General features: G+C 38.2%; 1 protein-coding gene across 6 annotated transcripts in view; it reads right to left on the reverse strand.

Annotated features, from left to right (window-relative positions):
• Window positions 1-21,975, reverse strand: part of rptor (regulatory associated protein of MTOR, complex 1) — a 205,583-nt gene that overhangs the window by 606 nt on the left and 183,002 nt on the right. For all 6 annotated transcript variants that reach the window (XM_017693051.2, XM_017693048.2, XM_037536528.1 and 3 more), the window contains exons 28-35: window positions 20,093-20,217; window positions 19,629-19,730; window positions 8,953-9,000; window positions 6,693-6,799; window positions 5,616-5,743; window positions 1,906-1,992; window positions 1,707-1,823; window positions 1,389-1,518 (exon numbers count right to left, since the gene is read on the reverse strand). In XM_017693051.2, the coding sequence (XP_017548540.1) occupies window positions 1,389-1,518; window positions 1,707-1,823; window positions 1,906-1,992; window positions 5,616-5,743; window positions 6,693-6,799; window positions 8,953-9,000; window positions 19,629-19,730; window positions 20,093-20,217 (844 nt within the window). The remainder of the gene's footprint in view (window positions 1-1,388; window positions 1,519-1,706; window positions 1,824-1,905; window positions 1,993-5,615; window positions 5,744-6,692; window positions 6,800-8,952; window positions 9,001-19,628; window positions 19,731-20,092; window positions 20,218-21,975) is intronic.

Raw genomic sequence — 21,975 nt, forward strand, 5'->3', positions numbered from 1 at the left:
CTAAAAAGTGAGAGAGGGAGATTATTACATTAAAAAAAGGTATATTTGCAAAATTATGCCATTCTATTCTTGTCATTAAAAAAGTACGTGGACACCCCTCAATCAAAAATACTTATCAATTACAGGTGTTTTAGCCACACCCATTGCTAACGTGTATAAAATCAAGCACACAGCCTTTCAATCTCAATAGACAAATACTGGCATTAGAATGGGTTGTACTAAAGAGCTCAGTAACTTTAAACATGGCACTGTCTTAGGGTGCCACCTTTGCCACAAGTCAGTTAAATTTCTGTCCTGCTAGATCTGCCCCAGACAACTGTAGTGCTATTAGGAGCATCTAGGAGCAGCTCAGCCACAAAAAGGAAGACCAGGAGCTTCATGAAATAGGTTTTCATGGCCAAGCAGCTGCACACAAGCCTAGTATCACTATGTGCCACGTCAGGTTGGCTGAAGTGGTGTAAAGCATGCCACCACTGGACTCTGGATCAGTCAAAACATGTTTTCTGGAGTGATGGGTCACTCTTCATTATCTGGCAGTCTGATGGACGAACCTGGTTTTTGGTTTTTGGATGCCACGAGAATGTTACCTACCGAAATACAGCACCAACAATAAGGTTTGGTGGAGGAGGGATAATGGGCTGGGGCTGTTTTAGATCCCTTTGGTCCAGTAAAGGGTGATTTTAATGCTGCTGCATAAAAATACATTTTACACAATTATATGCTTCCAGCTTTATGCCAGCAGTTTGGGGAAGACCCTTTCTTGTTCCAGAATGACTGAGCTCCTTTGCACAAAGTGAGCTCCATAAAGACATAGTTTGATTATTTTGATGTTGAGGAACTCCAGTGGCCTGCACAGAGCCCTGGCCTCAACCCCACTGAACACCTTTGGGATAACTTGGAAAACTGATTGAGCCAGACCTTCTCGTCCAACATCAATGCCTGAACAGACAAATGCTCTATTCGCTGAAAGTACCAACAGACACACTCCAAAATCTTGTGAAAAGCTTCCCAGAAGCCTGGAGACTGTTACAGCTGCAAAAGCATATTAAAGCTCATGATTGTGGAATAGGATGTCAAGCTCATAGAGGTGTGATAGTCAGATGTCCACATAATTTTGACCATTTAATGTATATACTTCTTGCAATTTATGTATCATTTATCCACTGAATTACAACTGTTTTCATTTTTATTTACTAGCTGGATGGTTGAATGAATATGACAAAATACAGTGTATGTCAATTAGATATATATAACCATTTTACTGATTTACTGTCTACTGATAACATGACATTTCAAATAAAGTAGAACTAACAGAGGAGTAACTAAATCAAAATATTAATAATATATGAATCTTAATCTATGTATTATAATGGTGCACAGTGTGTTACCCAGTAGGGGTGGAAGGCCAGGCAGCTGATGGCTCCAATGCGCTGCCCCATGAAGCCATCATAGTATTTAATGTTACTGATCACATCCCCATTGGAGTTATACACTGCAATGAACTGATTCATAGAACCACTGCAGAGAGAGAGAGAGAGAGAGAGAGAGAGAGAGAGAGAGAGAGAGAGAGAGAGAGAGAGAGAGAGAGAGAGAGAGAGAGAGATGTTTCAGGTTCACATCAGTATCCCATCCCTAAATAGGACATTACCATATTATAGACATAACACATTATTTGTGCTGATATCTGGAGTAAAAGCTACACTGACCAGGCGAACAGGTTAGCTTGAGGGTGGATGTCCAGAGCGGTCAGGCCCTTCACCGTCTGTAGGACATTTATGGAGTCTGGCGTCCTTGGGTCAAAGAAACGCACGTCGCCGTTTACACTGTACACAAAACGAGCAAATGCACAATTACACACCGCACACACATTATTAAATATCAGGACGAGTCAGCGTCTGTCTGTACCTCACGCTGATAATGTGTCCGTCTGTCTCCCTCTGCAGGTGTGCCTTCACCACCCATGCGCCGTGCTCTCGATAGGTCATCACACGACTGCAATACAACACATTCTTTCAGGCCCTGTTTTCACTTTACAACCAGAACCTTTAACAACATTTACAGAAGAAAATAAAGCAAGTGAACAAAGAGAAATGGCAAAAAGTCTGGAGCGAAGCTTTTTAATGAGCTGAGTTTAAGGCATGAGCCCAATCGAGTTTATGTACATGTGATCATTGGTCACATTTTTAAATCCATGGCTCTTAAATAAACATGTTTACATGCTGCTTCTTTGCTGTGTCAGCACAAACGACAGAGAAAACAGCAGCAGCAGATCTACATTTGTTTATTTAGGTCTCCCTAGTAATGGAAGGATGCGAGAGTTTGCGTGAGAAGTAGTGTGTGATTCCTAATAGTGTGTGCTCTTCAATATTTCAGTCACCCAAAAATATCTGCCTCATAGTGAGATGCCCAGTCTTTTTGTCAAGAATCTGTCAAGACTTCAAAAGTCATGTATTGAACCCAAGGAGAGAACAAAATCACCAAGCACTGATAAAGTCACCGGAACGTAAACTTTACCTGCATGTTGATGTGTCGTAATTATTTCTCTGTAAAGGTGATGGAGGCTAGACAGGAAGCTGACACTATAAGCATTTATGCTCCATTCATGCTCATATTTTCACACTCGACATATAAAAAACTGAAAAAATATTTTAATTCTACACATGACTCTGTAAACACAGACTGCCATTTAATAAGCAAAAAGAGAAGCAGGAGCAAAAAGCTAGAACTAGAACCGTAAGCTCTGTTGGTCAGTACAAATTTCTTTGCAGGTATTACTACTTACTAAATATGTACATGCCAGTGAACAGGCAGCCATAGAAGACACAAACTAAATAAAATCAGTTAGTTTTATAGATCTTTCTAGTAAATGTGATATGTGATTTGTACAGTTCTGTTGGTGCTGCTGTGATTCTGCGAGATCTATCATCTATGCAGGTATTGATTCGTCGCCACGGACCACTAGGGGGTGCTGTAGGAACACCAAATCACTCAAACAGCAGGGCTGTGCTCTCGTTATCGCAAACAGTAGCAATGGGTCAAACCGCTGAGACTGTGTGGTCATTAGCAACATTAATAACAATTAAAGCAACCAATACCAAGTAAATATAGAGGGTGTATAAAATAATAGAAAGACATGAAATATACTCCATGGTCATTTTATGACACAATTCAGCCCTCCTCTCACCCCCTACCTAAATGAAAAAAAAGACCATCACAGGACCTCTGCTGACCACATACAATCTGAGTAGTGGACCATTCTCAGCACAGCAGTGAAAGCGGACCAGGTTTCGACCGAGTTTACTGAGAGTTTCTGCTTCTCCTCTTGTGTAGAGAGAGTACACGACATTTACAAAATGTAAAAACAACACACACAAGATACACAGAGAGCGAGAGAGAGAGAGAGAGAGAGAGAGAGAGGGAGAGAGAGAGAGAGAGAGAGAGAGAGAGAGAGAGAGAGAGAGAGAGACAGAGAGAGAGGGAGAGAGAGAGAGAGAGAGAGGGAGAGAGAGACAGAGGAAGACAAAGGAGAGATGCAAGGAGGAAAAAGAAAAGAAAGAGAAGAAAGAACAGATGGAAAATGATGGAGTGAGAAAAGGATGTGAGAAAGAGAGCAAGTGTGAGATGGGAATGACAGAGTGGGATGAAAGAAAAAAGAAAAGAGGGAAAGTGAGAGCAAAAGAAAGGGGGGACGAGAGAGAGAGAGACAGAGAGAGAGAGAGAGAGAGAGAGAGAGAGAGAGAGACAGAGAGAGAGGGAGAGAAAGAGAGAGACAGAGAGAGAGAGGGGGAGAGGGAGAGAGAGAAAGAGAGATGCAAGGAGGAAAAAGAAAGGAAAGAGAAGAAAGAACAGATGGAAAATGATGGAGTGAGAAAAGGATGTGAGAAAGAGAGCAAGTGTGAGATGGGAATGACAGAGTGGGATGAAAGAAAAAAGAAAAGAGGGAAAGTGAGAGCAAAAGAAAGGGGGGACGAGAGATAGAGAGAGACAGAGAGAGAGAGAGAGAGAGAGAGAGAGAGAGACAGACAGAGAGAGAGGGAGAGGGAGAGAAAGAGAGAGACAGAGAGAGAGAGGGGGAGAGGGAGAGAGAAAGAGAGAGATAAAGACTGAGAAAGAAGAGAGATAAAGACTGAGAAAGAAGAGAGGACAAAGGAGAGATGCAAGGAGGAAAAAGAAAGGAAAGAGAAGAAAGAGAACAGATGGAAAATGAGGGAGTGAGAAAAGGATGTGAGAAAGAGAGCAAGTGTGAGATGGGAATGACAGAGTGGGATGAAAGAAAAAAGAAAAGAGGGAAAGTGAGAGCAAAAGAAAGGGGGGATGAGAGAGAGAATTGTAAAAGAGAGGGAAAGACAGATGAAGATTGACAAAGTAGGGAGAAAAACAAAGGGGAGAGAAGAAGGACAGAGAAAAGCACAAGATGAGAGAGAAATGAAAGAGAGAGCAGATGGAAAGTAAGGGGCTAAGACAGGGATGAGAGAGGAAGGGAGATGAGAGATAGAAAAGAAGAGAGAGAGGGAGTGAGAGAGGGATGAAGGAGGGAGAGATGGGGAAAAGAGGTTTAGGATCCCCACAAGTTTCTGAGTGAGAGCAGTTTGAGTGGTGGAAAATGTTAGAGCCTCGGGGAGATTCTGAATTAGTACGATTTAAAGATTCATAGGTCGTTTTACAGCTTAATTGCAATGTTTTCACACAGTTTATGTGTGTGTGTGTGTGTCTGTGCGCAACCTAAACAGAATCTTTGACACCCCAGCTCCAAATTTAGTGTGAGATGTGAGCTCAGGCTCAGATTTAGTATGCAGCGCTGTGTCAGTGGTGAGTATGTAACATGTGGAACAGCCTATTCTGATCTAAAACCAAACAACACATCTGACTCTTCACTGATTCACTCAACCTCATACAGTAAGTGACTCAAAGCTGCCAGAGATCTCTCTGATTCATTCAGTAACGGCCTTTCACTAATGCTGGCCCATTTTTGGATGGGGAACCATTTTTTGGTCATTTTGCCCTTTTAACAATCTATAACTAGTCAAACTAGAGTTGGGAAAGACCGCCAAAATAATTGGCATTAGCTCAAATCATTGCAATCAGACAGGGATAACCAAGAGGTACAACTTATAGTAGCTGAATTCATTCACTAGAAAAGATCTCTAATATATATCTACCAAGTTACCTTTTTCAGTGTTGATCAGTATCAGTGAAGGTCAGTATCAGTGGCCACTGCGGGTGTTCTGAAAGTGAAGGTCACTTTATTTTAACCACCAAGTATTCATATTTAGTAGAAAGTGAAGTTTTGGAGTTTCTGAGCTCACAATAAAATTCCAGCTGATTTGCTTTGTGTGTTTGGTTCAGTGATCCAGTGGGATTCATAGGTTCTTGTTTTTGTAGTATTGAGTCAGTGAGTTGATTCTTCACTAGGAGTCAATTTGACACCGTTCGTTCAGGGCCACGGTTTCTTGCATTAGTGATTCAGTATGTTGACTCTTCAGTGAGTTAATGAATATAAACAGGGCAGCAGAGTTTTACTCATTCATTTCATAGTGGGATTTTTAGGGAGTTTCTGGTATCTGGCATTAATGATTGTGTCCCGATTCAATTCAGCCCAGCAGAACTTGACTCACCATTCGTTCGGGGCCATTCTGCGGTCATACACTCGCACAGAGCCGTCCCCCAGTCCCGCCACGACCAGGGAGCGCTGTGGGTCACACGAAAGACTCGTCACACAGCTGTCAGCTCCTGTGGGGATGTCCTGGGGAAACACGCACATTTCAGATCTGTGTCGATACCCCTCAGTCAATCAGGCTTCATATCTAATCACACGAAATGTTTAAGAATACGCTACCTGATGTCTGATACATTTAACGACATTTTAGAGAAGACTTTGCTTAAAACGTATTCTTTAAACAGCTCATATCCTACATTTTTCTTGCATTACACAAGGTCCACTTACGATGTTTGAATGGCTTATGTACTCAATCATCATATATATTTACACGACCATTTCGAGCCACTGTTTATCCTTTATAATTAAACAGGCTGTTTTTATTGTGCCTTTAAGACTGATGTATGTAAATGAGCTCTGGTCTGATTGGCTGCCCTGTGCTTCTTTCACAAAGCAGTCCAGGGTAAAACACTGCTTAGAACTTCAGTTTGAATGAGTGGAGCTAAACTGATGCACATAATTATATGTAAACAATTAGGTTCATCATAACATCACAAAAACAATTCAAAATAGGCTGCAGCTTAGTTTTCATGTATGGGCTCAGGAGTACATGTTTTGAAACCTTAACCACGTTTGCCTACAACATCAAACCTTTTTACTTAAAAAAACCCTATAATCTATTCATAGCGGAGTGATTCCTGCAAAGTGTTGCGAGGCAAAAATAGTCCCCAAAGGAATTCAGATTTTCCACTATTTTCCCATCATCAACATTCCATGTGAAACTCGGAAGACGTGTAGTTTCACTGGTTGCTTTAGACAGTAAATAAAATATCTATATTTGTGTTGTAGTCATGGCAACGCCTGGTTCCTATCACCACCGCTGTAAAGAGTTCTAAACCATTTCACACCAAACCACCCAGAATCACTGGGTTTACATCTCAAACACAGAATTATGTGGAATTTTAAAAATAGGCGGATGTAAAAAAAAAATGTAGCATTAGCATGTGTGTTGTACCTGTGAGTTATGGGTAATTACCTGAACTTTCATCTCTCTCTCTGTGTCCCATATGCGAATGACCCGAACGTCTCCTGAGGTCATCAGCAGCCCAGTCTCCTGCTCCCAGTCCACCACCATACCTGCACCTTATGCACACAAACACATGAAATACAGTGTTTATGCACACATATAGATGCATATGCAAACGTTTGAAACCACCTAGTTAAATGAGGCATACGAAGTGTCACATTTTACTGCCAATTATATTTGTTAGTTAATAAAGTAATATAGCCCAGAATTTGCCATAACATTCGGACAGGCCACATTTCAGAATCCATAAATTAACAATAGTTGTGTATTACAATGTGCAGATGTTCTATGTAGAATATTTGTGACTTAGAAAATAACCCCCCCCTCCAAAAAAAACCCCAAAACAAAACAAAAAAAAAACAAAAAGAATTTCACCAGGGGCACCCAAACTTTCGCCTATGACTACACATACTGGGCCGTTCTGATCTGATCTGGAAAGATCTGCATTGGAGCAGATTCAGGAATATTTTTCTAGATTAGAATCTGCTATGTTTCGCAGCGTTAGATCAGCCAGTGAGACATGCTAACAGCTCCACCTGCTTATTATAGCTTCGCTCTGCTGCACATTAACTGCTCAGTAAACATCTTCAATCGAAAGTTTGAGGTCAAATCTGAGCGTAAATAAGGGAACACACTTCTGCACAGTTTAACTCTGTCTTTCTCCTCTTCATATGTATTATGTCCCTCATTTAAATGATTCATTCCTTCTGACTTGACCACTCATTCATTCATGCTTTCATTCATTTCCACTCTGGCATAATTCAAAAAACAGTCTGTTCCTCCACAATCAACATAAACATAAAAACCCAGACACAGCAGTATGTTTATGGATCAGAACACACGCACACGCACACACACACACACACACACACACACACACACACACACACACACACACACACACACACACACACACACAATTCTCAGTGCTGTTAGAGCTTCATTATTAAAATCAGCTCACATACAGAACCTCAACTCAATCACACCTGCTCGAACAGTGAACTCGAAATACAAGGAACCACATTCTCTGTTACTTTTCCTCTGCCTTAAGCTTCACATCCACAAGATCCACTTAGTTTATGACGTGAACTGTGTTCTATACGGTCAAGTTTCTAAAATCATTTTAAGACAAATTAGTAAGATGTAAATGAGGAACAGACTCTTATTCTGATAGGCTGATCTGACTTGGGCCTCATTTAAAAAGCAGCCTGGGCTGAAACACTCCATATAAATTCAGTGTGAGTGGGCGGGGCTAAACGACCTTGGGCTTAATGGGCGGATGTATGCACATGTGCCTTTTTTTTTTTTTTGTAAATTCCCAACAAAAACTTGCAGTCGGTCCACATGATCTGAGCCGGACAAAAACAAAGCACTGTGTTTTTGGTCTGCGTTTGGATTGAGTTTGATTTTATTACGCAATAGCTTGTTTTTATTTGGATACATATGCTTATGTAAAGGAAACCTTGGTTTTGCAATGGTATGAGCCCTTTAAAACTAAATATTACAAGAAGACACCTCAGCCCTTGACCCCATGCATCACTGGCTCCTTCGTTTCAGAGCTGCAGGTTTAAAGGAGCAGAACGGCACCACTCGTGCCATCATTTCAAGTTCAAGATTAGCAGAAATTGTGGAAAAGGGGGATGATTGGGCGGAAAGCGAGCCTGGGACGGATAACAGATGGTTGGTAGAGATGGCACAGATCCAGTTCCAGGGCTGATATCAGCAGAAAATGGATGACGATGGATGGGACCATGGAAGTAATTCAGTCCTGGAACACATCTTGGTGTCAAACAATGCTCAAGATTTGAATAGTGGTGTTACGGTAACTTCTATCTAGCAAATTTATATCTGCAAATAAATAAATAAATAAATATTAGTTATTTTCAGAGTGTGTATATATATATATATTTAGAGTCTAATGTCTGTATATATATATATTTCTTTTTTGTTTCTTTTCATCTATCTAGAGTATGCAGAAAAACAAATGGTAGATGATGTGACACACACACACACACACTGTAGTACTTCTACAGTTTCTCATTAGGTACTGCAAGGGGACTACACACTTAAGATTTTCACTCACTTTTGCACTTGTGTAAATGTGATGTGACAATAAGTGTGATTTGATTTGGTAACAGAAAAGAAGAGAAAAAAATGGAGTCATGCCATCTCTAATGGGACAGAGAGAAAGAGAAAGAAAAGCACTCACCTCCCTGTTTACTTCTGTCAATATAGATTGATACCCGTCGTGCAAGACCTGTTGAGAGGCAGGGGGAGAGAGAGACGGGAGAGTGAGAGTGAGAGAAAGGGAGAGGGGAGGAGAAAAGCAGGGAGGTCAGTACACCAGCCAGAGGACACCACTGAGTTAGCATGTGCGCGTTCACATACACACGTCAAGTGGTTTCTCAGCACAACATCTGCCAATTAAAGCAGCTCACTCCAATCCAAATGCCAGAACACTCTCTCTCTCTCTCTCTGAAACTTCTCCATGAATTTAAATCTACTCCTGCCTTCTTCTGGTGTTTCGACACAAAGCCTAAGGCCAGAGCTGCTCACACACTCCAACAACTGAGTGTGTGTCAGGCACAGCAAGTGTGTGGTGGAACTACTTATTAGGAATACACTGATATGGGAATTGTGCAACTATGCAGATATCCAACATTTTTAGGTATATATCTTAGGTATATATTTATGCTCATACATAAACCTATCTAAACAAAGTGAGACTCATAAATCTAAGATTTATTTGTGTAGGGTTACAAATTCAGTCAAATGAATGAAACGCAGATTTTTCAGAACTGAGTCTGTTCTACAGTTTCTCATTAGACTGAATGAATAACTGGCTCTAAATGTAGGTATTGTGATATAAACCGAGTCTGTTCTACAGTTTCTCATTAGGTTGAATGAGTAAGTGACTCTAAATGTAGGTATTGTGATATAAACTGAGTCTGTTCTACAGTTTCTCATTAGGCTGAATGAATAACTGACTCTAAATGTAGGTATTGTGATATAAACTGAGTCAGTTCTACAGTTTCTCATTAGGCTGAATGAATAACCGGCTCTAAATGTAGGTATTGTGATATAAACCGAGTCTGTTCTACAGTTTCTCATTAGGCTGAATGAATAACCGACTCTAAATGTAGGTATTGTGATATAAACCGAGTCTGTTCTACAGTTTCTCATTAGGCTGAATGAATAACTGACTCTAAATGTAGGTATTGTGATATAAACTGAGTCTGTTCTACAGTTTCTCATTAGGCTGAATGAATAACCGACTCTAAATGTAGGTATTGTGATATAAACCGAGTCTGTTCTACAGTTTCTCATTAGGCTGAATGAATAACTGACTCTAAATGTAGGTATTGTGATATAAACCGAGTCTGTTCTACAGTTTCTCATTAGGCTGAATGAATAACTGACTCTAAATGTAGGTATTGTGATATAAACTGAGTCTGTTCTACAGTTTCTCATTAGGGTGAATGAATAACCGACTCTAAATGTAGGTATTGTGATATAAACTGAGTCTGTTCTACAGTTTCTCATTAGGTTGAATGAGTAACTGACTCTAAATGTAGGTATTGTGATATAAACTGAGTCTGTTCTACAGTTTCTCATTAGGCTGAATGAATAACCGACTCTAAATGTAGGTATTGTGATATAAACTGAGTCTGTTCTACAGTTTCTCATTAGGTTGAATGAGTAACTGACTCTAAATGTAGGTATTGTGATATAAACGGAGTCTGTTCTACAGTTTCTCATTAGGCTGAATGAATAACTGACTCTAAATGTGGGTATTGTGATATAAACTGAGTCTGTTCTACAGTTTCTCATTAGGCTGAATGAATAACTGACTCTAAATGTAGGTATTGTGATATAAACTGAGTCTGTTCTACAGTTTCTCATTAGGCTGAATGAATAACTGACTCTAAATGTAGGTATAAACTGAGTCTGTTCTACAGTTTCTCATTAGACTGAATGAATAACTGACTCTAAATGTAGGTATTGTGATATAAACTGAGTCTGTTCTACAGTTTCTCATTAGGCTGAATGAATAACTGACTCTAAATATAGGTATTGTGATATAAACTGAGTCAGTTCTACAGTTTCTCATTAGGCTGAATGAATAACTGGCTCTAAATGTAGGTATTGCGATATAAACTGAGTCAGTTCTACAGTTTCTCATTAGACTGAATGATTAACTGACTCTAAATGTAGGTATTGTGATATAAACTGAGTCTGTTCTACAGTTTCTCATTAGGCTGAATGAATAACCGGCTCTAAATGTAGGTATTGTGATATAAACTGAGTCAGTTCTACAGTTTCTCATTAGACTGAATGATTAACTGACTCTAAATGTAGGTATTGTGATATAAACCGAGTCTGTTCTACAGTTTCTCATTAGGCTGAATGATTAACTGACTCTAAATGTAGGTATTGTGATATAAACCGAGTCTGTTCTACAGTTTCTCATTAGGCTGAATGAATAACCGACTCTAAATGTAGGTATTGTGATATAAACTGAGTCTGTTCTACAGTTTCTCATTAGACTGAATGAATAACTGACTAAATGTAGGTATTGTGATATAAACTGAGTCTGTTCTACAGTTTCTCATTAGGTTGAATGAATAACTGACTCTAAATGTAGGTATTGTGATATAAACTGAGTCTGTTCTACAGTTTCTCATTAGGTTGAATGAATAACTGACTCTAAATGTAGGTATTGTGATATAAACTGAGTCTGTTCTACAGTTTCTCATTAGGTTGAATGAGTAAGTGACTCTAAATGTAGGTATTGTGATATAAACTGAGTCTGTTCTACAGTTTCTCATTTGGCTGAATGAATAACTGACTCTAAATGTAGGTATTGTGATATAAACTGAGTCTGTTCTACAGTTTCTCATTAGGCTGAATGAATAACCGACTCTAAATGTAGGTATTGTGATATAAACCGAGTCTGTTCTACAGTTTCTCATTAGGCTGAATGAATAACCGACTCTAAATGTAGGTATTGTGATATAAACCGAGGCTGTTCTACAGTTTCTCATTAGGCTGAATGAATAACTGACTCTAAATGTAGGTATTGTGATATAAACTGAGTCTGTTCTACAGTTTCTCATTAGACTGAATGAATAACTGACTCTAAATGTAGGTATTGTGATATAAACTGAGTCTGTTCTACAGTTTCTCATTAGGTTGAATGAGTAAGTGACTCTAAATGTAGGTATTGTGATATAAACTGAGTCTGTTCTACAGTTTCTCATTAGGCTGAATGAATAACTGACTCTAAATGTAGGTATTGTGATATAAACTGAGTCTGTTCTACAGTTTCTCATTAGGCTGAATGAATAACTGACTCTAAATGTAGGTATAAACTGAGTCTGTTCTACAGTTTCTCATTAGACTGAATGAATAACTGACTCTAAATGTAGGTATTGTGATATAAACTGAGTCTGTTCTACAGTTTCTCATTAGGCTGAATGAATAACCGACTCTAAATGTAGGTATTGTGATATAAACTGAGTCTGTTCTACAGTTTCTCATTAGACTGAATGAATAACTGACTCTAAATGTAGGTATTGTGATATAAACTGAGTCTGTTCTACAGTTTCTCATTAGGCTGAATGAATAACTGACTCTAAATATAGGTATTGTGATATAAACTGAGTCAGTTCTACAGTTTCTCATTAGACTGAATGATTAACTGACTCTAAATGTAGGTATTGTGATATAAACCGAGTCTGTTCTACAGTTTCTCATTAGGCTGAATGAATAACTGGCTCTAAATGTAGGTATTGTGATATAAACTGAGTCAGTTCTACAGTTTCTCATTAGGCTGAATGAATAACTGACTCTAAATGTAGGTATAAACTGAGTCTGTTCTACAGTTTCTCATTAGACTGAATGAATAACTGAATCTAAATGTAGGTATTGTGATATAAACTGAGTCTGTTCTACAGTTTCTCATTAGGCTGAATGAATAACCGACTCTAAATGTAGGTATTGTGATATAAACCGAGTCTGTTCTACAGTTTCTCATTAGGCTGAATGAATAACTGGCTCTAAATGTAGGTATTGTGATATAAACTGAGTCAGTTCTACAGTTTCTCATTAGACTGAATGATTAACCGACTCTAAATGTAGGTATTGTGATATAAGCTGAGTCTGTTCTACAGTTTCTCATTAGGCTGAATGAATAACCGGCTCTAAATGTAGGTATTGTGATATAAGCTGAGTCAGTTCTACAGTTTCTCATTAGACTGAATGATTAACTGACTCTAAATGTAGGTATAAACTGAGTCTGTTCTACAGTTTCTCATTAGGCTGAATGAATAACTGACTCTAAATGTAGGTATTGTGATATAAACCGAGTCTGTTCTACAGTTTCTCATTAGGCTGAATGAATAACCGACTCTAAATGTAGGTATTGTGATATAAACTGAGTCTGTTCTACAGTTTCTCATTAGGCTGAATGAATAACTGAGACTAAATGTAGGTATTGTGATATAAACTGAGTCTGTTCTACAGTTTCTCATTAGGCTGAATGAATAACTGACTCTAAATGTAGGTATAAACTGAGTCTGTTCTACAGTTTCTCATTAGACTGAATGAATAACTGACTCTAAATGTAGGTATTGTGATATAAACTGAGTCTGTTCTACAGTTTCTCATTAGGCTGAATGAATAACCGACTCTAAATGTAGGTATTGTGATATAAACTGAGTCTGTTCTACAGTTTCTCATTAGACTGAATGAATAACTGACTCTAAATGTAGGTATTGTGATATAAACTGAGTCTGTTCTACAGTTTCTCATTAGGCTGAATGAATAACTGACTCTAAATATAGGTATTGTGATATAAACTGAGTCAGTTCTACAGTTTCTCATTAGACTGACTGATTAACTGACTCTAAATGTAGGTATTGTGATATAAACCGAGTCTGTTCTACAGTTTCTCATTAGGCTGAATGAATAACTGGCTCTAAATGTAGGTATTGTGATATAAACTGAGTCTGTTCTACAGTTTCTCATTAGACTGAATGATTAACTGACTCTAAATGTAGGTATTGTGATATAAACTGAGTCTGTTCTACAGTTTCTCATTAGGCTGAATGAATAACCGACTCTAAATGTAGGTATTGTGATATAAACTGAGTCAGTTCTACAGTTTCTCATTAGGCTGAATGAATAACTGACTCTAAATGTAGGTATTGTGATATAAACTGAGTCTGTTCTACAGTTTCTCATTAGGCTGAATGAATAACTGACTCTAAATGTAGGTATTGTGATATAAACTGAGTCTGTTCTACAGTTTCTCATTAGACTGAATGAATAACTGACTCTAAATGTAGGTATTGTGATATAAACTGAGTCTGTTCTACAGTTTCTCATTAGGCTGAATGAATAACCGACTCTAAATGTAGGTATTGTGATATAAACTGAGTCTGTTCTACAGTTTCTCATTAGACTGAATGAATAACTGACTCTAAATGTAGGTATTGTGATATAAACTGAGTCTGTTCTACAGTTTCTCATTAGGCTGAATGAATAACTGACTCTAAATGTAGGTATTGTGATATAAACCGAGTTTGTTCTACAGTTTCTCATTAGGCTGAATGAATAACCGACTCTAAATGTAGGTATTGTGATATAAACTGAGTCTGTTCTACAGTTTCTCATTAGACTGAATGAATAACTGACTCTAAATGTAGGTATTGTGATATAAACTGAGTCTGTTCTACAGTTTCTCATTAGACTGAATGAATAACTGACTCTAAATGTAGGTATTGTGATATAAACTGAGTCTGTTCTACAGTTTCTCATTAGGCTGAATGAATAACCGGCTCTAAATGTAGGTATTGTGATATAAACTGAGTCAGTTCTACAGTTTCTCATTAGGCTGAATGAATAACTGACTCTAAATGTAGGTATTGTGATGTAAACTGTATAAAAGTCTGCACACTTGATACAGTTTATTAAGAAGCTGGTGATTAACTGCAGGCGTGTGGGAGCAGGGAAAACACTGGAGCAGTGCAGGAATTCCCCTGGTTTAGGACTGAGAAACACTGCTCTATTTTACTTTGAGAGAGAGAGCTTCTGGAGGAATTTTAAATGCGTCATGCTGAGGAAACCGACTGGCGTCTTGCGTCCCACTTTCGAGCACAGAATCCCGTTACAAACATGTTTTAAAGAAAAAAAAAAAGCAAAGGAATGGAGAGGAGCTTCTGAAGAGCCCACAGCAGGAGGGAGGAGGAGCACGAAGCAGAGGCATTCGGGGCATAACAGGAGCTTACTTTAAGGGGTTATGTTGAAAAGAAGTGTCCAAGATGAGACTAAAATATTAACAAGTACTGTTTACACATTCACAACCATTCGACTGTGGACTGACAGAGACTGCTAATGTAACCATGATGTAAACAGCACGGTTCAACTGCCAACCCATTATGGTCTTAGCTTAGTGTGATTAAACATGGGGCGATTTGTGTACTGCAGTACCACATGTGAAAAAAGTTTCCTGCTGGAGATGCGAGAAAAGTGACTACAACTGAACTAAAGCTTAAAGCAGAGCAAAGTAAGTCTGCCTTTTCATTATATTACATTTTTTAGGCTACACTAGTACATACTGAGACATATTTACAGCCAAGATGCTAAAATGGACGAAATATTGTGGCTCCCAAGGTGTTTCAATTTTTACTGAAAGGACAAAGTTGGGTTCTTAACATTTGGGTTGCCAGCTAATGGTTTAAATCACTTGCCATAAGGTCTGCATGAACATCATATGTTCCTTATTTGTTGAAAATGCTGCTGACACTGTGCTAGACTGGTTACAGCTGTATAACTGCCATTATCTATGATGCTGCTGTTAAAATAAATGACCAATTTACAAAGGAAAAGAAAGAAATGAAGGAAAAAGTGATTGGACTGTGAGCAGAAAATGAGTGCTGAGCATTCTGTCTAACACTCTGCTTGACCACCAATGGGCTGCCTGGTAATTGCTGAGCAAAAAGCACGTGGGCTGCACGTTTTGCTATCAGCAAGCCAACAGAGGCCCACTGTACTCTTACCATCTCAGCTGCCATGAGGTCAGCGTGTCACATTTTCATTAGGTAATGTGAACTAATTTTCTAACACTTTGTGACTCGTTTTGAGAAACTCCAGCATATTGTGCGTATCATTTATCTTTCATTTTGTTGTTTATTCTCTCACTTGCTAGTCAGCACTTGGAATTTGCATTTGCATTTCAACTATATACAAATAACAACTTGGGTAGATTTATTTAAGCTAATGACATTTTCTGTGACTGCTGTGTTTGTATTATGGCCAACTGAATCATTAAGCTCTTTGCCAAGCTCTGCCTTCTTTTCTCAGCCCTCCAATAACTGCTTGACAACTGCTGCTATCTGCCATTGTCTCAAATTCAGCGCCAGCGCACCAGTGTTTGAATTTTAAACTCCAGCTGAGGTTGAAAGATGTAACCGAGGATGTTTACAAGTGAGCTCAGTTCTCTACCCACCTAAAGTCGAAACATTTGTTAAAAAAAAAAGGCCAAGTAAACGTCTAATATTACTTCAATGCACAGAGTCATCACAGGTTAGGTAATAAATGGACCAGGAACATTGTTCATGTATGCCATGGCAGTACGCTTTAGCCTAAGGTGATCAGGTTCCGGTTTATTAACTCTGTTTTGTTGTTTTTGTCCCTGTCTTTGGATCTTTCAGATATCTTGATTTTAAAGCCGTCTTCACTGGGACAACGTTCATGTGGTCAGCAGATGCATACTTCATAGTGAAGGGTACTACAGGGTTGGTTGTGTTTATGTGAATTATTCTGTTTATTGCTATTATTCTATATCACTATAAGGCATAAATGTGAGGATAGGGTCATAACTGTATAGCTGTCAGGAATAACTACAGCCTGTAGTGAGATGTCAGATTATTAGGACATTTTGAAACTACCCACCAAGTTGGTCTACATCAGGGGTCGGCAACCCAAATGTTAGGGAAAAGCCATTTTGTCCTTTCAGCAGAAATCAAATCACCTTGAGAGCCACAACTTTTTATGTCCATTTTACGATCTTGGCTTGTCTCAGTATCTTCTGATGTCCTAGTATAGGCTAAAAAATTTGATATGCATGAAAAACAGATTTACTTTGCTCTGCTTTAAGCTTTATCTCAGCTGTAGCCACTTTTCTTGCAGAACATTTTTTTCGCAAAAGTAAAATAATGTTAGTTCCTTGTAAAATGTCTCTCAATGTTTGATTTTTTATGAGGCTGAAGTCGCTTCTCATTCTCCAGCTTCTTGTTAGTATTTTCCCGTTCCACCTTTAATGGTGCCTGCGGCGCCAGAATGTAACCTGCTGCAACATTTAAGGTGGGAACAGGAGAATCTGAACACAAAGCTAGTGAAAGAGAAGCTGGCGAATGAGAAGCTGACGTAACTTTTTAGTGTTTGACAGTTTCTCGTTGCAGATTAAACATATCAGAAAACCAGCTGTATATAAATGCAAATAAGTCAATTAATCTCTAAATTATCAATGTTTGTCTTAAATCTTTCTCTTTGCCATTTCACTTGCAAGGCGAAATTGTTGTATGTGTTGCTCTGGTGCCCAGCAGTCTGTGTGCCACCCTTCAGGGTTAAAGGGTGAATTAGCAGTTCTACATTAACTCCAGAGTTTAATTCTGATTCTAATTCTGCTGTGGAGCCATAACAGGGCAGCTAAAGAGCTGAAATCTGACCTACCCAATAATTTACTGGGTAAGATTTTAAGCTGTTTGTATCAGAGAAGACATTGAATTAAGAAGTGTCAACCTTTGTAGAATATTTCTACCTGGTATGTCTAAACCTGAAAGCCTCTGGAAGCTCTTAGATATTGCAGTTATTGTCACCAGCAACAAAAGCATGATGTAACTTTAATCTTAAATATTTCTCACTCCTGTCTCACTAAACCGAGGAGAAATGCAGTAAAGTCAGAAGTGCAGCTGGGTAACAGAATGATCTGAGATCAGCTCTTATTGCTCATTCTGTCAGTTCTTTCACTGTAAAGCAGCTGAGGTGACAGTCCTAAGATCAGATGTTCTGTTCAAACTAATCAGTTTCCTCAGGGATCGTGCTGGTGAGCAGTTAGCACTGACAGTCCTGAGATCAGGTCCTGTGGTGGAGAGTGTCAGCTCTCCTGCGGCTGATGCTAATCTTAGAAGCTTCTGGTTCATCATTATGAAGATTCACGTAGTGCTGTCAGTGAGGACTGTGTGCATGTGATATTGAACGTAATTGGGTTTAATTGCTCTGAATTCCTCAGAGCTTCTGCTGAAGTTCCAAAAATGCTTCTGTTTGTAATGGCTTTGGATGTCCATCCACATTTGGTGAAACAAAAGATCTGCTTAATTAACTGGTTAAGATGCAAACAGATCCATTCAGAGTGGTTTGGTGTAAAATGCTCTGTTCTAGAGTCAGAATTGCTCACAGTATTGGTGATAGGAACCAGATGTCTGAAGAATTTATTGAAAGTTTACTACATGAAACGATTATTTAGAATCTGCTGTCTGATGCCTGAAAGCCTGTTTTCGGATAGTTCTGAGATTATTAATTATGAAGAACTGGTAGAACCCTCTAAATTTTTATATGCTATATTTTACATACACACAATTGTGTGTTTCTGTTTAAATGCCACAACTTGTGTGCTGTTCATGGAACTACGACTTATGTTGCTTAACAACCACAGTCTACTGTTAATGAACTACACTGATTGTTTTTTTCTGTCATTGTGAACAACAAATAAACTTCACTGTATATTGAGTTACTTTGAGTTGACTGACATTTTTGTAGGCCAAAATGAAGACATACATCCCCTTATTGTGGGAAAACCACTGAATTACTTTAAAATGCTTTTATTTTATTTAATACTTTTAAGAGATGGCTAAACATATTATGATAAACACCCAATATTCATACAAATAATTATTATATACTGCTTTGGAGTTTTGGTGTTTGAATGAAATAATTCATGAATAATAAACCTTTAATATTTTAAGAATAAGCATTTACTTCATTGTATGATCACTATGAATAACCAAGACAATTTAATTATCTTGCTACTTTCTGATGCATAAACATTTCCTTTATGCTTAATTAATCTTTACTGTGGACAATATATACTTTCCAAATATTAATAATCATTAATTGGACCTCTTTTATGAAATTGTGAGTATACAATGTATTTATAGAGGTAAAACTATTAGTAAATTACACTTGAATGTGACATTTATGAATATCATTTACAGTGTTATCATTTTTGAGTGAATGGTTGCTGATTAAAATTAACATCCAAATACCAAAAAGAATTATTAACTGCCATTAACAAACTTTTAGATGATGATTAATCTTAAATTTCCTGGGATCTGTAAATTAAAGTGCCACCCGACAGTTCTTTCACTAAAAAAATGTAAGAATGTAAACAGTTTAAACTATTATCGTTGCTCACTGTTTATTTCAAAGTGATAAAAGGTTTGTGATGTAGAAATGTTCAGATCCCAAATCACGTTTACATCCAGATCTGGGATTTCACAGAGAACATACGAGCCAACAGGATAACGCAAAAAGGTAAAGGTTGAGGGGAAAAAAGGACAAATCAGGGAAATCTACTGTTATCATTTACTCTTTCTACAGTAAAAGCCACAAAAGCCACTGCTGGAGTTTCTACTATTTAAGAAATGACCATCTGCTTTCGTACCAGAGCAGCCAGGGTTTTCCCAGCTCGAGCTGAAATTCCGAAATGCTTTTCCCTGCCCTGACAGCAAGAGGGATGAGACAGGGTCAATCAGTGAGCAGAGGAGTAATTCTATGTGTGTGTGTGTGCGTGTGTGTGTGTGTGTGTGTATTTCCACAGACCTCGCGTGCTAGGCAGCATATCTGAAAGCCCCTGCCATGCGGTCACCATCTCTGGATTTCGCTGGTCTGCAAAGTTCTTCCAGATACGCAATGCCCCGTCATCTGCAGACAGATAGATAGAGAGACAGACAGACAGATAAATAACCACTATTGCATGACGATTAAGCTTCAATATATATGGGCCTGTTACTATAAAGTGTTGGCCAGCAGTTCTTTCACCAAGCAATGTAAGTATCATGTGCAGATAAGTAGGAACACACTTAAAAAAGATGGTTCTTCAAGGGTTCTGCAGTTAATAAAATGGTTCTATATAAAATCATGAATACATAAAGAACCTTTTGAAGAACTCTTCTATATAGAAACATATATAAAAGATTTTGGGTTAATCTGAAGAACTGTTTCATGATGCAAATGACTCTCAGCAGACTGAGTAAAAGCCTGTGGTAAGTGAGGTGTGAACTGACCCGTGGCGGTGAGGAGGAGGGAGCAGTCATGTCCATTCAGGTACTCCATGGCTGTGATGCGTGTGTAGCGAGGGTTGCCATTGTAGAAGTAATCCAATCTCTCGCCTTTCTCCCAATCCCAGAAACTAGAAAACACAAAAACACAGTTCCATAAAAATTCAAAGAATAACTTTATTTTTAATAAATTGATCAACATTTGTTTTAACTCTGGACACCCTGAGGGTGACCCTCATTTACAACAAAGTCAAGCATTATATAAAACAAGGGATTGAAAAGAGTTAATACAATTCTGTAACAATGAAAGTGGAACAGTAGTGAAATAAATCATCAGAAAATAATTAAACTGCAAAATAAATTTTAGTAAAGTTAAACTAGAAAAAGTTAATCAAAACAAGCAAATAAAATTGTTGAGTAGAAAATTTATAAAAAAATATATGTTTGACAAAAGCAACAGATTAACTGACCAGTAGGTTATAGTTACTGATCAACCGGCTCAGATTAACTGACAGTTTGAACTGTGTCAATGTGTCTGGGGTGCCAATCAGAGTGTTTTTGTAGAAAACTGTGTCACTGACATGTTTACAGGGCTGATGTAGGTCACTCTGTTCTCCATGGAGAGTCTATGAACACATTTTTCACACAGCAATCATTACAGCCAAAAACCATTAACTTTTCTGAGCAGTTACAGTGGAGAAGTTGGTCCTACACAAGCTGCTGTTGTGCACAGTGGGGTCCAAAAGTCTGAGAGCACTTTGAAAATCTGAGATGCTTTTCATTTAAACCTTAAAATAAAAGTTAAAACAGAATTTTGCTTGCCTTTTTTAATTAGAATTAAAATTAAAATTTTGATGCAGTACATCCATATTTTTAAAAAGTTCACTCCCCGGTCAATACAGTGCATTTATGGAAACTAAGCTGCAAAAACAGCCTATTCTGAATTCACCGCTTTCATGATGTCACAAATACCAACACATTTACCAGCCTCTGTTCAGCCTACAGCTGTTTAGCTCTGCCCACTCACACTAAAGTTATAAGGAGTAAGCAGGTCAAGTGCAGTGAATCAGTGAAGCAAAAAGAGGACATACCAAATACTGAAATTTCAAAATGAACAACAACAACAACAACAACAACAACAACAATAATAATAATAAAGATTCTACAAACCACTCAATCATTTGGAATTAAAAAATGCTTTAGATTACAGATGAAAGCAAAAGAGAATAATTTTTTCATGACTGCTCTCACACTTTTTGATATATATATATATATAAAATATTTTCTTCTAAAATGTCTCTCACCGTTCGATTTTTTATGAGCCTGAAGTTGTTTCTCATTTTCCAGCTCCTCGATCAAATTTCCTTGTTCCAACTTAAATGATGCCTGAGGTGCCAGAATGTAACTGTACCATGTGGAAGATTCAAACAAGAAACTGGCGAACAAGTTCAGCTTTGCAACTTGTGTTTGACAGTTTCTTGTTGCAGATTAAACATATCAGGACACCGGCTGGAATGATTATAAATGCAAATAAGTCAATTTGTCTCCAAATTAATGATGATCTCTCTCCCTTTTCATTAAGCTAGCTAAGTGACTAGGGTTAAAGGGTGAATTAGCAGTTCCACATTAACTCCAGGGTTTAAGACCTTTTATTATTAAAACTGTGTTGGAACGCCCAGCAGAGCTTTATTTTATTGCAACGGAGGATTATTTTATTTTAACCTAAATTCTGATTCTTATGTGGAGCAACAGGGCAGTAAAAGAGCAGCACGCGGCTCTGGAACCACATGTTGCCAACCGCTGCCCTAGATTAACCTTGAACATCGTTAAGCTCATAATGAACTGACAGAGAAGATTACAGCTCTCTGAGTTAATGAGTTTCTAAAGAA

The sequence above is a fragment of the Pygocentrus nattereri genome, chromosome 30 (assembly GCF_015220715.1).
Source record: "Pygocentrus nattereri isolate fPygNat1 chromosome 30, fPygNat1.pri, whole genome shotgun sequence".
NCBI lineage: Eukaryota > Metazoa > Chordata > Actinopteri > Characiformes > Serrasalmidae > Pygocentrus > Pygocentrus nattereri.